Source organism: Pelophylax lessonae (genome assembly GCF_965119305.1).
Source record: "Pelophylax lessonae genome assembly, chromosome: 11".
NCBI lineage: Eukaryota > Metazoa > Chordata > Amphibia > Anura > Ranidae > Pelophylax > Pelophylax lessonae.
The window spans coordinates 56,650,724-56,667,193 of record NC_138778.1 but is presented as its reverse complement, the minus strand read 5'-3'; the positions used below and the strand labels follow the sequence as shown (position 1 = coordinate 56,667,193).

Genomic DNA, 16,470 nt, shown 5'->3' with positions numbered 1-16,470 from the left:
CACTGGTGACCCCAGCTGGCCAACGAGCGCGTGCAGGCCTTAGCTCTGCGCTGGGTCGGCCACGACCTAGTCCCCACTGGACAGGGACTGGCCCTGCGAGTTAAACGTCTCACCAGGTCGCAGCCCAAGAAAGAGAAAAAATGTTTGCCCAACACTAGTTGCCCTATTATCACACCTAATTGACCCAATACTTCAAATCACCAATTAGGAATATGTATGCCATTCTGCTGGAGGGAGAGGGAAAGTAAAAGCACAAACAGTCAGCATTTTTCACCCCCCTTTCAATAAATTTAAAAAAAAAAAAAACACACCACCTTTTGGTGGCATCACACTCCCATATCCTCACCTAGGCAGGGATGACCCTGCCCACCCTTCCCCATGGCCACTGGGATACACAACACATCCAGGAGGCTCCAGGACCAGTCTCCCTGCAGTCCATGATCTCACGTAGTGATAGTCGGCTACCAAATGCAAGATGCTTGTACAGCTTCAATAAATCTGGCAAAATCAGCAACTAAAAATCCTATTTCAACTTCAGCAAGGCAGACTGGATCAATGAATATGGGACATTAACACATTAACAATACATTCAAAAAATTATAAAATCACTTTATTTTTACACAACAATCAAACTCGTATTAACTTAAGCGTATATTACAGCATCCATATACAGAACATAACATACAGCCAGTCCGTCAAATGTCCTTTTCTTGGGCATGCTTCTTGTATTGCTCAAGTAAATGCTTCTTGTATGCTGCAAGACACAATATGCAGATTACAAATCATACGCTATGGATGACATCTGGAAATATGCTTTGACTGCCACCTAGGGGCAGACACTGAATAACTGGAAAAGCAGCTTGTATTGCTGTTCTAGGATTTCAGACAGGGTTATATTTAGACCTAAATTTACATATCTGTACAGCAAGATAAAGTCTGCTCTGCATAATTAAAAGTAAACAGCTGTCACTAGGGAGATGCAGAAAAAATTCTCTCCTCGGCTAATGGCGCCTGGAAATCTCATACATCTTAGATCTGCTTACCCTGAGGGTAAACCCCCCCCCCCCCCCTTCTCAGATTTACTGTTTAACATAGAATGCTCCAATATCTGGTGAAGGCCCACATGCTTATTTTACTCCTAGAAATCTCTCTCCTGGTCTTTTACGGAGTTTGCTTCAGCATGCATGGCCTTGTTGCAAAAGCAATCTGAGGAATGTATCAAACTTTAAAAACCCATCTTTCATTGGCCTTCATATTAAAATGGAAACTGTTTACCTTTAAATCTTTCTATAAAAGGTTGCAGGTAAAACTGAAACTAGTATACACCCAACTCATCTTAAAAACTATTGTGCAGCTTGATCCCATATACAAGACCATGAATAGATCACAACGTAATAAGAGACACAAGTCCATAATATTTATTGAACAGGAAACCTCTGCATACTTTTCCATTGTTCCCTAGGAGTACTTTTCCAAACAGCACATCGCTTGGAAGAAGGTGCTTGACATACACAAAATGTCCCACTAGAACATGAAAGGAGCCCATTAGAATTCAGCCATTAAAATCACTTACCTGTCTGATTCTGCCAGAGCTCTGCAGCATGTGCATTCAAGGGACTGTCATTATTTGGTTCTGAAACAGGACATTAACACATTAACATAAGCAAACCACCCATGCAGTTCCTTAGCCTGGAAAGCATCTTAGAAACTGCATGTATCTAGTTTTAAGCTACATTAGGTTCATGCACACAGCTGTAAAGAGGCTGTACAGTATCCAGAGCCTACGCAACAGCTTCCAGGACATGGAGCTGCTGCATACAGCCCCCCAGAGACAATTAGCTGCAGCCATATGCAGTTATGCTCCGGAGGTTGCGTGATGCACCCACATGGAGATATGATCCGATCATACACCATCAGTGTTTGGATACATAGTCCATACGTATGGATGCTTTCCGTAACACCAGGCAGGTAGCTGCATCTTTTAATGGAGGTCTACAGGTGGTTGTATGCAGATGTGGGTCCCAGAAATGTTTTTTTTTGCAGTTTCTGGATAGTGTAGGGTCCCATATAGCCTTGTGGTATTAAGTTTTTTTTTTTGGTTAAAAAACAGACAAACCAGGTATACTGCATGCTCTGTGCAGTGGTTTTGCACAGAGCAGCCTGAATCCTCCTCCTCGGTTCCCCCACTGTCACTCCTGGCCCCACAGCAAGCGGCTTGCTCTGGGAGCACCCAAGCAGGCACACTCCTGAGCTGCTGCTCTGTGTCCATTCATACATGAACTGTGGCTCAGCCCTGCCCCTTCATCTGATTGGCAGCAGTGGGAGCCAATGGCTCCCACCGCTGCCAAAAGCCAATCAGGAGTAACATTCCTTAGAGCGCCAAGGCTCTCGTGGACATTGCTGGATCGAGGGAGGACTCGGGTAAGTATTAGTGGGTTGCTGCACACAGGTTTACTTTCATGCATGAAGGTAAAAACCTTGTGCCTCTGCAACCACTTTAAAGCAGAACTGCAGATTAGAATATCCAGCTTTAGGGGGGGGGTCTTTTTTTTTTTTCTTTCAATCCTCCCTTTCTGTAAACTCCCATGCATATTTGGCAAAAAGGGATTGTTTTTTTTAGTCCATTTAGACAGAGCCTTGACCCTGGCCTCGCCCCCTCTCCCCCAATTGGCTAGCTGACTTTGACAGCAGCAGGAGATAATGGTGCTGCTGCTGTGTCTCAGCCAATCAGAAGGGAGAATCTCAGATGGCTGAAGGCACTTGTGAACATCACTGGACCTCAGGTAAATGTTAAGGGGTGCTGCACACGTTTTTTTTATCTTAATGCATAGAATGCATTAAGATAAAAAATACCTTCTGACTTAACGCTTATAACTCACAGGGGCAGAGCCCAATTTCAACTTGGAATCAATATGAAAAACAGAGCTAAAAGTAACTTGTACATTTACATCGTAACATGAGAGGTCAGTCTAACAGCAGTCCTGTAGTACAAGGGCCTGTACAACTGGCTACTGAATGGCTTGTTCAATATCCCTGGCAGGAGATTGCATCAGACTAACATGTATGGCCAGCTTGAAAATGGAGAAGATGTCCTACCCCCACCCCACATAAGCGGTGGCTTTTCAGGCAAAGCAGCTTTCAAGACTATTAAGTAGTGCTTAAAATTAAAAAAAAAAAATTGTGCCCCTGACCCTGGTTTTCTCCAGAATTACAGAGGTCCCCTTAAGGCATGTGCAGGTACCACTAGGCACCTGGATGGTGCTCAAAGCACGTTTAAAAAAAAAAAAAAAAAAAAAGACACACTTTAAGAGGTTTGATACCCAACAGTAATATGTTGTCCCATTTATACAGATTTGTAGAACACCCCCCCCCCCCCACCACCCTGGTTCCCCTGATTTGCATTCAGGGGAACCAGTGTCTACATCACATATAGAAGAGTGGACATAAAAGATTGTCTCACCTCCAAGAAGGCTCTGTAAGGAGAGTAATATGGTCCGTACATCATACAGAGCTGACCATTTATCTTTTAGAATGTCCAAGCAGATGTTTCCATGACTGTCTACATTAGGGTGGAAGCATGGGGTAATAAACTTCACAGCTGGTGCATTATAGGGGTAGCCGCTTGGGAATTCTAGAGACAGCTTGTACCTTAAATTCTCATACACCTACAGAAAGAAAAAAGAAATGTAATGCTATTAAAAAAACATCAGATTGTAACCACTTACCAACCGCCCCATTGCAGACCTACTGCTACAGGGTAGTCGTTCTGTGCAGAATCATAACATACACAAAAGTGAGTACACCCCTCACATTTTATTATCTTTTCATGTGAAATAACACTTGCTACAGTGTGTAGTAGTGTACAGATTGTATAACAGTAAGTCAGAACAAGAGTTTGTTGTATCGGCGCTTCCGTGGAATACAGCAGGCTTTAGGTGAGACACTGCACTTCGGCAGCACTGGAGAGGAGAATCTGCTCTGACAGCACTGGAGAGGAGAATCTGCTCTGAAAGTGATAAAGATAAAAAGACAAGGCGCCTCTAAGTGCAGTAGGCTCTGAGTATTTATTAGGTTTAAAGGTATAAAAGCACTCACATTTGGTAAATGTGACATGGGCATAGCAAAGATCTGTCTTGAGTCTTCCTATCCGCTGTGCTGAGTGGTTGAGGACATCCAGTGATCTGCTTCCTGTAGATGCGTCCTTTCGTCTGGGTCTCAGCTTAGTCGGCATGAGATTTCCTGAATTGCAGGGTGTGGACGCAGCGGCCGGTGTCCAATAGAGCAGGTGGTGGGCGGTTACATATTTCAGATCTCAGCTCCTTCGTCAGACCAAGGACAAGGTCAGACAGATCTTTGCTATGCCCATGTCACATTTACCAAATGTGAGTGCTTTTATACCTTTAAACCTAATAAATACTCAGAGCCTACTGCACTTCGAGGCGCCTTGTCTTTTTTATCTGTATAACAGTGTAAGTTTGCTGTCCCCTCAAAACACAGCCATTAATGTCTAAACCGCTGGCAGCAAGTACACCCCTAAGCAAAAACTGTCCAAATTGGGCCCAATTAACCCAATTAGCCTTTCTCCCTCCCCGGGGTCATGGGACGCGTTAGTGTTACAAGGCCTTAGGTGTGAATGGGGAGCAGGGGGTGTTAAATTTGGTGTCATTGCTCTCTCCCTCATACTGGTCACTGGAATCTCATGGGAAAGAACTGAGGATCTGAAAAGTCAGCCTGTCAGTGCTCAGACCATAAGCCGCATTAAATTGGTCTGCCGGGCTGTCATCCAAGAAGGAAGCCTCTTCTAAAAGATGCACAAGAAAGCCCGCAAACAGTCTCTGGAAGACAAGCAGACTAAGGACATGGGATTACTGGAACCATGTCTTGTGTTCTGATGAGACCAAGATAAAAACCTATTTGGTTCAGATGGTGTAAAGCGTGTGTGGTGGCAACCAGGCAAGGCGTACAAGGACAAGTGTGTCTTGCCTACAGTCAAGCACGGTGGTGGGAGTGTCATGGCCTGGGGCTGCATGAGTGCTGCCGGGACTGGGGAGCTACAGTTCATTAAGGGAACCATGAATGCCAACGTGTACTGTACTGTGATATACTGAAGCAGAGCATAATCCCCCTCCCTTCGGGGGCTGGGCCGCAGGACAGTCTTGCAAAATACCGACCCAAACACACCTCCAAGACAACCACCGCCCTGCTAAAGAAGCTGAGGGTAAAGGTGATTGGACTGGCCAAGCATTTCTCCAGACCTAAACCCTATTGAGCATCTGTGGGGCATCCTCAAACAGAAGGTTAGGGAGCTCAAGGTCTCCCAACATCCACCAGCTCTGATGTAGTCATGGAGTGAAAGGATTCCAGAGGCAACCTGTGAAGTTCTGGTGAACCCCCATGCCCAAGAGGGTTAGGGCAGTGCTGGAATCCGTGGTGACACCTGTCCAAAATTAGGGGAAGGAAAGATATTCCTTGCTTGAGCATCGGGGACCGAAGCCACCATATCAGGGACCCCCTGGTCTCAGTCCCAGAACTCTCATACAAGTCCGAAGGGACAACATTTGCTGGACAGCAATAACTGAAGCAGTCTGGAGTTTTTGAAGTTTGTCCGGAGGAAGAAAAACCCTGGCTGAGGACAAGTCCGAAGTCAGACCCAGATAATCCAGTCTCATGGAAGGGACCAGGGACGACTTCTGAAGGTTCAGAATCCACCCAAACTCCTCCAGAGTCCTTATGGTGACCCAAGTTTGTCACCAGCACCGTGGGAGGCTCTGCACTGAGAAGCAGATCGTTCATGTAACCCAGGACAGATCTCCCACGCTGGCGTAACAATGCCAGGCCTGGAGCGAACACCTTTGTGAAGACCTGAGGAGCAGAGGCGAGACCAAAAGGTAACGCCACAAACTGAAAATGATCCTCTCCCATGGCAAAACCCAGAAACAGTTGATGCCCTGCACATATTGGGATATGAAGGAAGGCATCTTTGATTATGGAGGCCAGGAAATCCCCCTGATGTAGGAAGCCACCGCCGTGCAAATGGATTCCATCTTAAATTTTTAACTCGCACGAAGCAATTCAGTGCCTTTAGGTCCAGGATTGGGACGCACCTTGCCTTCCTTCCTGGGGACCGTAAACAGGTTTGAGTAAAAGACCTGAAAACGCAACGGAACAGGGACTCGTAACTGGTCCTGTACCGCCACAAAGACAGCCTGTAAGCGATCTGGGGACAGTCGCACATTGGAAGGGAGGAACCTTACCGGAGGGACGGATCGAAACTCAATCTTGTAACCGGACCTTATGACCTCGTGAACCCATTTGTCTTGTATCCGGGAAAGCCACAGGTCGGGGAACCCGGCAAAGACGTCCCCCCCACAGCGTAAAAATCAAAAGGAGCCGCATCCAAAGAAACACAGAAACTGTAGCCCCTGGACCAACTGATCTACAAGACAGATGGAAGAAGTTTCCCCTCCAAGTCCCCGGATAAAAGTTTAGCCCACTCAGGTCAGAGCTTGACACACCAGGGCAATAGTAAAATACTGGCCTAAGTGCCAAACCAGCCACAGCGACCATATGGCGGGCCAGAGCCTCCACCCTCCTATCAGCGGGATATTTAAAGGCCGGGGACTCCTCAACCGGAATGAAGGTAGCTTTATTTAACCCGGAAAACGACGAGTCCACTACAGGTGGGACCGCCCATCTTTAATGCAGTTATTCCTCATAAGGACTCTGCAAGCAAAAAGCACTTAGGAACCACTGCGTTTTGGACAACCCCACTGTTGTGACAATGCTGTTAAATTAAGCGGAAAGGGAACACCCTTGCCGCTTTGAAGGGCCTGTGGATGCCAAAAAGAGACCAGCGCCTCCCGACGCAGCATCAGCCCCAACCTCCATTTTTAAAATGCCACGCACTGACACAAACAGTGCATCCACCATCGCCTTTTCATGCACAGCTATAGGAGCAGAGGAATCATCCTCACTATCTGAGCACTCCGGGTGCGTGGATGCAGACCCAGTTGGGGGGGGGGGCGCTATATACTAAGCTCACCCGGAAAACAGTCAGGGTAGGCCCCCAACTGCGATCCCGCAAAGGGGATGCCGACCAAGAACCTACGAATGGACAAACCACTTAACCCCGCAAAAAACCCAGGGGTCCCACGTCCACTTCAAAACCCTCCGGGGGGGGGGGGGGGTTGGGGGGAACGACAGCTACTTAACATACCAGAAACAGGGTGGGCAGACAGACCACCACTCCATCATAAGGTGGGTGCAGTCAGCTAAGGTTAACACTTCGACTCAGCCGAGGCCAGGACGTATGGGTCCTCGTGAGACGTTTAACTCACAGGCCAGCCCCAGTCCAGTGGGGCTATGTCGCGGCCAACCTAGCGCGGAGCTGCAGTCTGCACGCACTCGCTGGCCAGACAGGGGGGGACCCTCTGGATCTAGGTCTAAAATGTCAAGATCACTAGGACCAGAGATCCCAGCAAGGAACTAGGTCCTTAAGCTGGATACACACAATACAATTTCCTTTAGATTTACCAAAACCATATAATATGGAGGTCAGACCTAACACTTTCAATTTGTATGCAATCAGGCATGCCCTTGCACACTGCCAACAAAAGTTGTAGAGTGCTATAGCAGAGAGGGAGTATACCCCCTGGGATTGTCCATGGGTGTAGCCAGACTTTTTCTAGCTAGTGTCCTACTCCTGTAGGGGGCAGTATAACCCAAGGGTTATGAATACCAGGAGCTATGTCCGTCAGGGAGTGAAAGAAATTAAAACATTTTACATATTACAACATGCATCTAGAAGGATGCGAGTCAATGGCATAAAGAGCCTCTTTTCTAGCCAACTTAGGACCAGCACTTTTAGCCCCTGGGTAGAATGCTTCAGGAATTAGGTTCAGGTACCAGAAACCTGTTAACGCTATGAGAAGCTAACAGCTGCTGTGGCTGAACAGTGTACCGAGTGGTTCATATATTTATGAGCCTGTGTTCTACGCATTTATCCCTGGGAACAAGCCACACTATATGCAAGTATGCAGCAAAGTGCCCATTCCCGCTATAGAAATAAACCTTCACTTCTCACAGCAGCAGGCTTCCAGTGGTCACCCGCCCCATAAAGACCACTTCGGAGCAAGAAAAAGTCTCCATTAAAAACCCTGCCTGTTTATTAAAGTACTCTTCACCCAAGCTGATCCACTCGTCCCGCAGCCCTAACATTTCACTCCATCCTGATTTTATTCATAGAGGGTAGATGTACATCCCTTGTGGGTATTTGGTATATTTAAATTAAAGTTTTCATGCCAGAGTTGCACTTTAAAAGTGGTAGTAAAATTTTTACCAACAGGCTTAGAATAAAAGCTTTCCTGAATGAATATCTCCTAAACAGTACATGTTTAGGAGATATTCTAGTGAGCAGCAGCCAATGTCACCAGGGCATGAGCTCTGAAGGAATGGCAAACCCGTGCCGTTCCTTTAGAGCTGTGTGCCATGGGCGAGACCCCCCATAATAGTGGCTTGGCCATTCAAGCGACTGCAGCCCACAAACCCAGAAGGAAGACCAGGTAAAGATGGAAGCTCTGCAGCGGTGATAGCGTGCCGCAGGAGAACTTGGTTTCAAGGCAAGCCTTTCCTAATATGCAATGCAAAAGCATCTCCCCCCCAGTGTACTACCACTTCACTGAGCACAATAGACAAGTCTACAAGGTTGCCAAACTAGGTGGGGCGAGCAAGAGCCCCAACAGTATTGTGCTCCCACACATATCAAGGAACCTTACAAAAAGGTAGTTCATTCAGCTTGCTCCACATATCCTTTTACTAATGGTGGGTTTAGAGTATCAAACTAAAGCTCATGACATTCACACTAAGGATTTTACCCTAGCTGTTCACACAAACAGGCCAGAAAGCTAGTATCTTTAGGAAAGGCCCATATTTTTCTTACACAGTTAAGAGCACATATTCTTTAAAAAATGTCAATTTTTTATGTATATTTTTAACCACCTCAGCTCCAGGAAGGTTTTTTTTTTTAAAAATATATTTCTTCATAAATTTAGGCCAAAATGTATTCTGGCAGTGATCAGCGACTTTCTACTGGGAATGTGATAGATCCCACTCAGTGTCAGGATGCCTGCCACACTAACACTAAACAGTGATCAGTGATACTATACTAACGACACTGGCTGGGAATGGATCGACATTTAGGGTAATCAAGGGGTTAAATGTGTACCTATCAATGTGCTGTGTGTTGATTTTTACTAAAAATCTTTGTTTCTTATCCCAGCTATGTGTGACTCATTGGCTGGTACCTGAAACTCTCCCTGTGTACAGTCACAGCAGGTGTCGGTGGGGAAACAGGCTGTGACTTACCAGTACACCACCTTGCCTGTACAGGTTGCCTGTCTGAAGTGCATTGCGGGCAGAAGATCTGCAAATGGTTACTCAAAACAGAGATAAGCTTAAGTAGTGATACTCACTGTTCCCACAGCGCCATCAATTGTGCCAATCCATTTGAACAGGTTGTCCGACTCTGGGAAAGCAGAGATGCCTTTATCGCCAGACATCTGGAAAAAAAATAAAAATAGATAAAACTAGATCTGACCCAAGCAGAGTCAGATTAACAAATCAAACGTTCTACTTACCATTAATGCCATTAGTTCCTGCTGTAACCTGGAGAAAAAAAAAAAAAAAAAAGTGTCACTTGACAATGAAACGAGATCCAACCATGGTAACCCATACATATGTTAAACATCCAAAGGTTTCTGAATGTAAACGAATATCTGGACATGACCCAATTTATACCAATTTTGGTAGCACCGATAAACCACAACTGATCGCCACTTTATAGTTATACAGCTAGTGAGCTTACTTGAATTCTTCCCACGTGTCTGAGTATTGCAATCCCAGAGACTCCAAATTCTGTTTTCAGGACATTGCTTAATTATGTCTAAATAAAAATCTGACTCCTCTACAATGCCAAGTCTTATAGTTGCAATCTGTTTTAGCAGCAAAAAGCGCAAACTGCTGCCACATTGTGCTAGATAAGGCAACCTGAACTGCAATCAACATAGTTGTAATTTGTCACCAAATCACCCTCGTTGATTCCTCATGCGATTACCCTTCCTTCATTGCAGTTTAAATTGATCCCTAATGTAACAAAAGTGGTAACCTCACATTGGATTTGTTCACTTTAATGAGAAAAAAAAAAAACACACACACACACACAACACAGGCGAGAATTTTAAACCAAAGAACTACAATTATTGTACAGTGTTTACACAACTTTCTACCGCCGATTCCGACCTGAACGAAGAATTTCCAAAAGGACAAGCTCCAAAAATTGGATTTTTGTCTTACCGTAAAATCTGATGTTCATTGACGGACACCACTCCAGAATCCTGACCATTGGGTTATGCTGCCCCCAACAGGAGTAGGAAACTAGGCAGGAAAAAGCTTTAGCATGCCTATGGGGCACTCCTACTTCCTGCTATTGGCATTCAGTTTGGTTGTAAGCAGTGTCAGAAGAAAAAAAAAAAAATAACCCAACTCAATAGAGGGGTGGGTGTTGTGTCCGTCAATGAACATCAGAGAAAAGGATTTTACAGCAAGACAAAAATCCAATTTTCGCTTTTGTTCATTGACTGACAGCTCCAAAGTCTTGACCATTGGGACTTCCCAAAGCTGTGTCAAAACAAGAGGGGTGGGAAAAAGCAGAAAAAAATTCCCAAAGGCTATACCTAGTCAACCAGGAACAACTGGAGCCCATCTGAAACAATACACCCTCAAAGAGGACCAAGTCCTCTCAAACAGCAGCCTGCAAAACTTTTGCAGCCTAAAGCAGCATCCCCAGATGCCAACACATCTACCGGTACTTTGTAAAATTTAGTGAAAGTGTGCACAGACGACCACAGACGGCCTTGCAAACCTGCATCACTGACGCCTGATGGCGGAAGGCCCAGGAGGCACTAAGCGCATGCGTAGAATACGCCCTAAACAGGGAAAGGAGGAACCTGACCCTTTATTGAATAGGCTTGCACTACCATCTGTCTAATCCATCTGGAAATGGTGGCAGCAGGGAAGGCAACACAATGTTTTCATTCAGATGGAAACCAGAGACAAAACCTTAGGAACCACTGACAAGGGCGAAGCCCCACCATCTCTGAATCAAATAAGGTGAACAACAAGACAAAAGCTGCCAGCTCAGACACCCTACGGGCAGAAGTAATCGACACCAAGAAGGCTACCTTCTGGGACAATGTAAGCAGAGGATCTTGCGAATATTTTCAAAAGGCGACTTCTGAAGAACCGACAGTACCAAAATTTAGGTCCCACTGAGGCAAAGGAGAACGCACAGGTGGAGCCAAGTGGCGAACCACCTGAACAAAGAAAGGTGCAAACCAAGGAATGTGTAGCCAAAGGATGTTGAAAGAAAAATTGCCAAGGCCGAAACCTTGCCCTTGATGGGCATTCCACACCTCTTTGAAGGAATGCCAAAATTCAAGCCACCAAAAAGGAACAGGGAGAAACCCCAAGAGACTCACGCCACAAAACCACCCAATGTAGGACTTCCAGACACAATGGTAAATCTTCCTAGAGGTTGATTTTCTAGCTTTTAACAGTGTGGGAATCACCGAGTCGAGACAACCCCCTATCCTTCAGCACCTGGCTTTCAAACAGCCAAGCTGTTAAAGCCAGTGACTCTAAAGCAGGATGGAAGATAGGCCCTTGGGTCAACAGATCTTCCCTGAGAGGGAGTTGCCAAGGGACATTGTACGCCAACCTGGTACGGCTTGTTGCCAAAGACAGACCAGGCCAGTCTGGGGCCACAAGGATGACCGGAATTCCTTCTGCCTCGATCCTTCGCAAGTCTCAGCAGAAGTTGGAGAGGGGGGAAAGATATCAGACTCCCCTGGAATATGCACAGCCGGGAGAGGTGGAACGAAAACGTTCCGCCCACCTTAGAATGCCGGCTACTTCCTGAGCTGCTAGGACACCGTGCCCCCTTGAGGATTGATATATGCCACGGCTGTGGCATTGTCTGATTGAATCTGTCCTGGACACCCCTCAAGACGAACCGTCCAATAGCCCGAAGTGTGATCGCCCGAAGTTTCAGTACAGTGATCGGTAGCCTGGACCTCTTCTAAGGCCTTCTTGGAAGCTTGGTGCGCAGACCAGTATTTCAGCCATATCATGCGCCAATGAACCACCGATGTCACAGATAGCCTAGAAAAAAGGAGTCGCATCCAGGGAGGCATCCCAGAAACTAACCCCTATATCAACTAGTCCGCCAGCTCCTCAAAGGCCGGGGGGGGGTTGTGTTCCCCCTCCAGATCCTGGCACAAGCACTTAGCACACTGTCAAGGTCTGGGACGCCAAGGCAATGGTAAACACGGCTGAATCGGCCATAGTAAACATGTGCCAGACCAAGGTCTCTGCCTCCCTATCAAAAGGGTTTTTAAAAGTCAGAGAGACACCTCCACCGGAAGTAGGGTGGATTTGTTCAGCCTGGAAATCACGTAATCCCCCACAGGTGGAACAGTCCACTTTTTTTTATTAGATTATCAGGGACTCTTCAAAGAGGTACCTCCTAGCGAAACACTTAGAAACCACCACATTGCTTCTAGGGAAACCCCACTAATTTGCTACAAATTTAACAAAATAGGCAGGAAAACTTGCCACTTGAGGATTTTCGAGTACAGGAGGTGACCTGCGGCTCAGACACAACTGCATCTTCCATTTTTAAAGTTTCCTGCACTGATAACACCAGTGCCTCCACCAGCGCTTTCATGTGCAGCTGTAGTGGAAGAGGAATCATCCACACTATTAGATCACTCAGGGTGCATGGACAGACCAAGCAGGGCGACTCACATCAGCCAGAATCTGAGGAGAGAGGAGGCAGGTGAGACAATTTTCTCCAGGGACTCACACGGGCAATTTAGAACATAAAACACTGCTAGTGACCACCCTGCCGCCGTGCCAGCGGCACTACAAGTCCCAGCACAGCGGAATCGCTGCTATAGCAGAGAGGGAGATCAATTAGGGCACCCACAAGAACTCACCACCCACAGTCATCAGTACGACTTGTCAGTCGACTGGTCAGCCTGACAAGTCGCGGTCCATTGTGTAGTACAGGATTGGTTCTAATAGGAGCGACACAAGCCGCTCCGACTTATAAAAAGGGTCCTGTACTACTTCGGGGCGACCTGGAGCAACTTGCATAGACATTTTATGAAGTCCGTGCAAGTCGCGCCGAAGTTGCGGTTCACGCAACTTCACAGGTCGCCCCCAAGTCGGTGTGAACCGGCACTAAAAGGTGTTGACTATAAAATATACACAAACAAATATTAATACATGTGTAACAAAACGTGCATCAACGTGAAAAAGTCCATTGAAGGAATATCTAGGATTCAAAATAAAAGCCCCAGAGTGGGCGATGAAAAAGTAGGAGGCTGATATCCCAAGGTTGAATTTTCTCATCGCCCACTCTGGAACTTATTTTGAATCCTAGATATTCCTTCAATGGACTTTCACGTTGATGCACATTTTGTTACATATTTAATAATATTTGTTTGTGTATATTATATTAATTTTATAGTCAACACCTTTAGTGCCAGTTCACACTTCTGCGATGCGGGAACGCTGCGAATATGCAGCGTTTCCGGCATTGCATCCTCACATATGGCAGTTCACTGCCATATGCGATACGCAGGGGGTGTCAATTAAAAGTTGACACCCCCAGTTGCGATCGTATATTGCAGTGCGATCTGCAAGTACGCACAGAATCGGATCGCACAAGTGTGAACCACTATGCGATCCGATTCTACTGCGGCAAAAAAGCCTCATGTGCGTGTTTGGTGCGGATACAGTGCAAATTCAGCCATACAAAGTGTATGGCTGAACTCGCGTCCGCACATCAGATCGCATGTAATTCGGAGCAGTGCGCTCCGAATTACATGCGATCTCCGCAAACGCGGAAGTGTGAACCGGCACTTAATGTTAGCGTTACACAATTTGTTGTATGTATTGTTTTTGATTTCTATAGACCAAGTGTTTAGCTGCTTTCACCATCACATATTTCACATTTATTTAAGTTTTTAGCGCAGGATTTTTTTGATTTTTATTAATTTAGAACTCTTATCAAGTCAGCAGCTACAAATGCAGTAGCTGCCAACTTTTAAAAATCAGGTACTTACAGTGCCTGAGGTCCAGTGTGGTCTTACTGCTGTAAATTTAAACAACTACTTTAAACAGAACCCCACCCTTAAATTATTCAGGATAATGAGAGGGACAGGTATAGATACATTACAGGTACTTCTACAGCGCTGTCAATTTACACAGTGCTTTACATACTGTATATAGTACATTCACATCTGTCCCTGTCCTCAAGGAACTTGCAATCTAAGGTCACTAACTTATACATACGCTGGCGAGAATTTAGATACTATCAAATTACCCTACCAGCATGTCTTTGGAGTACCCGGAGGAAACCCACACAGACAGGGAGAACGTGCAAACTCCAGGCAGGTAGTGTCATGGTTGGGATTCAAACCAGTGAACCTAGTACATGTGTCCTTCCTACTAGTACCTTGCCACAATAGATACATGTATCAACTAATGTGCCCAGCCACAGAGCTGCCATTTTCAAAAAGGTCATCGGTGACCAACTTCCTCCTTGTTTGCTTGCTGACCCACCAATGCCATGCTGCACCAGATCTGGTATATATGCCAAGCAAGATCTGTGGCTGCCTGTTACTGAACAAGACACCCCAGATCACATGAACCATAAGAAATATATGATGTGGCCTGTTATTCTTAAGAAACAAGCCGCCCCAGATCACACATGCCAAGATCGGTCACAGCCTGTTATTCCTCAACAGGTCACTCCAGATCAAGGCAGGAGTTCCCTAAAGTGGGGTACAGTAGAAAATCTGCCGAAAATTCCCATCCGAGGTAAAATTGTACGATTTTCAGCTAGTGTGTACACCACTTTCAGCAGCCAATGCCGACATTTTCAACGAAAAAAAAAAAAAACGGAGGGACAAACACCAAAATTTTTATTGTCCGTCCCCAGACTACCAATTTTCGTTAAATGTGTATGCAGTACGTCCGTGAAAAATCGGATTTGAAAGACCGCGCATGATCTGAAGTTGCTGACTACCCGGAAGTCTAGGAACAAATGTCCCAAAAAAAAAAAAAAAAAAAAACGAGAAATTTAGTGAACATTTATGCACTGTCAACTAAAAACAGTAATGAACGCTGAGCAAGAGAAAAATCGGAGGATATTTCGTCCGATTTCCGTCAAGTGTGTACGGCCTTAAGGCTCTGGCAAGATGGCCTTAGCAGCACAAACGAGGCCAAGACAACAGTAAGGCTGCATTCACATGTCAGCTTATAATCGCGGGCAGAACCGCCGCGGTTCCGCCCGCGATTCGGAGATTTATTGCAAATCGCGGGACGCCTAGCGTTGCCTGTTGATTTGCAATAGCCCCCCAAACGCCGAGCGATGTTGCCGCGATTTACGCCCGCCGAATCGCGGCAACATCGCGGGACGCAATACGCTCCAAAAAAGTACAAGAGCCTCTTTGGAGCGTATTGCTTCCCGCGATTTTGTTTGCGCGATGTTGCCGCGATTCGGCGGGCGTAAATCGCGGCAACATCGCTCGGCGTTTGGGGGGCTATTGCAAATCAACGGGCAACGCTAGGCGTCCCGCGATTTGCAATAAATCTCCGAATCGCGGGCGGAACCGCGGCGGTTCTGCCCGCGATTATAAGCTGACATGTGAATGCAGCCTAACATTCCAGTGCCTGGGAGGAAACCAGGAAGTAAAAAATGTAAAAAGCAATTCTAAAGGCATTTTTTTAAAAACAAAAGAAAACCGATTATATGCACCCGTTTAACAGGTACCTGCTCCCACTAACTCTGATCAGTGCAGCGATCTGACCGAAAGTTCGACCCCCCTTTCCCTGCAGCCTTCTGGAACACATCACAGGTCCCATCAGACTGAGGGACTCTTGGCAAAACGTAGAGGGAAACCTTCTTTGAAGAAGTTGCAAGGCTTCACTGCCAGTTTCCCTTACTCAAGACACCAGCACGAGGAGTCAGGACCCAAAGAAAATTGAAGGATCAGCTCGTTTAAGGACAATGCTAAATCCTTGGACAGGCAAGTGTTCTTAAAGTCAGCAGCTAGAGTATTTGTAGATGCGAAATTTTTCTGAGGGAGACTGGAGCTCCTCTTTAAGCCAGACTTGCTGAACCAGCCGAGCTTCTATCCATCTACGGGCAGAATGGTTGTACAGAAGTCAATCCAGCGATTGACTTGAGAACATCCAGCCTGTATGATTTTTTGCATGCAATCACTACCAGCGGCTTTATCCGCTAGCAGTGATCGAGGTGTTCTGCCAGCAGAATACTATAGCGCTGTGGGAGGGATTTCAGCAATTTTCTTTCCTGCAACCCATGGTGGAAAGAAAGAAAAA

General features: G+C 46.1%; 1 protein-coding gene across 1 annotated transcript in view; it reads right to left on the bottom strand.

Moving 5' to 3' along the window:
• Nucleotides 1–593: 593 nt before the first annotated feature.
• The window catches only part of UBE2C (ubiquitin conjugating enzyme E2 C), a 30,917-nt gene continuing 15,040 nt past the window's right edge, over nucleotides 594–16,470 (bottom strand). Inside the window, exons 2-6 of the mRNA XM_082272953.1 lie at nucleotides 9,636–9,663; nucleotides 9,471–9,557; nucleotides 3,461–3,665; nucleotides 1,574–1,633; nucleotides 594–754 (exon numbers count right to left, since the gene is read on the bottom strand). Of these exons, the coding sequence (XP_082129079.1) occupies nucleotides 696–754; nucleotides 1,574–1,633; nucleotides 3,461–3,665; nucleotides 9,471–9,557; nucleotides 9,636–9,663 (439 nt within the window). The 3' untranslated portion in view covers nucleotides 594–695. The remainder of the gene's footprint in view (nucleotides 755–1,573; nucleotides 1,634–3,460; nucleotides 3,666–9,470; nucleotides 9,558–9,635; nucleotides 9,664–16,470) is intronic.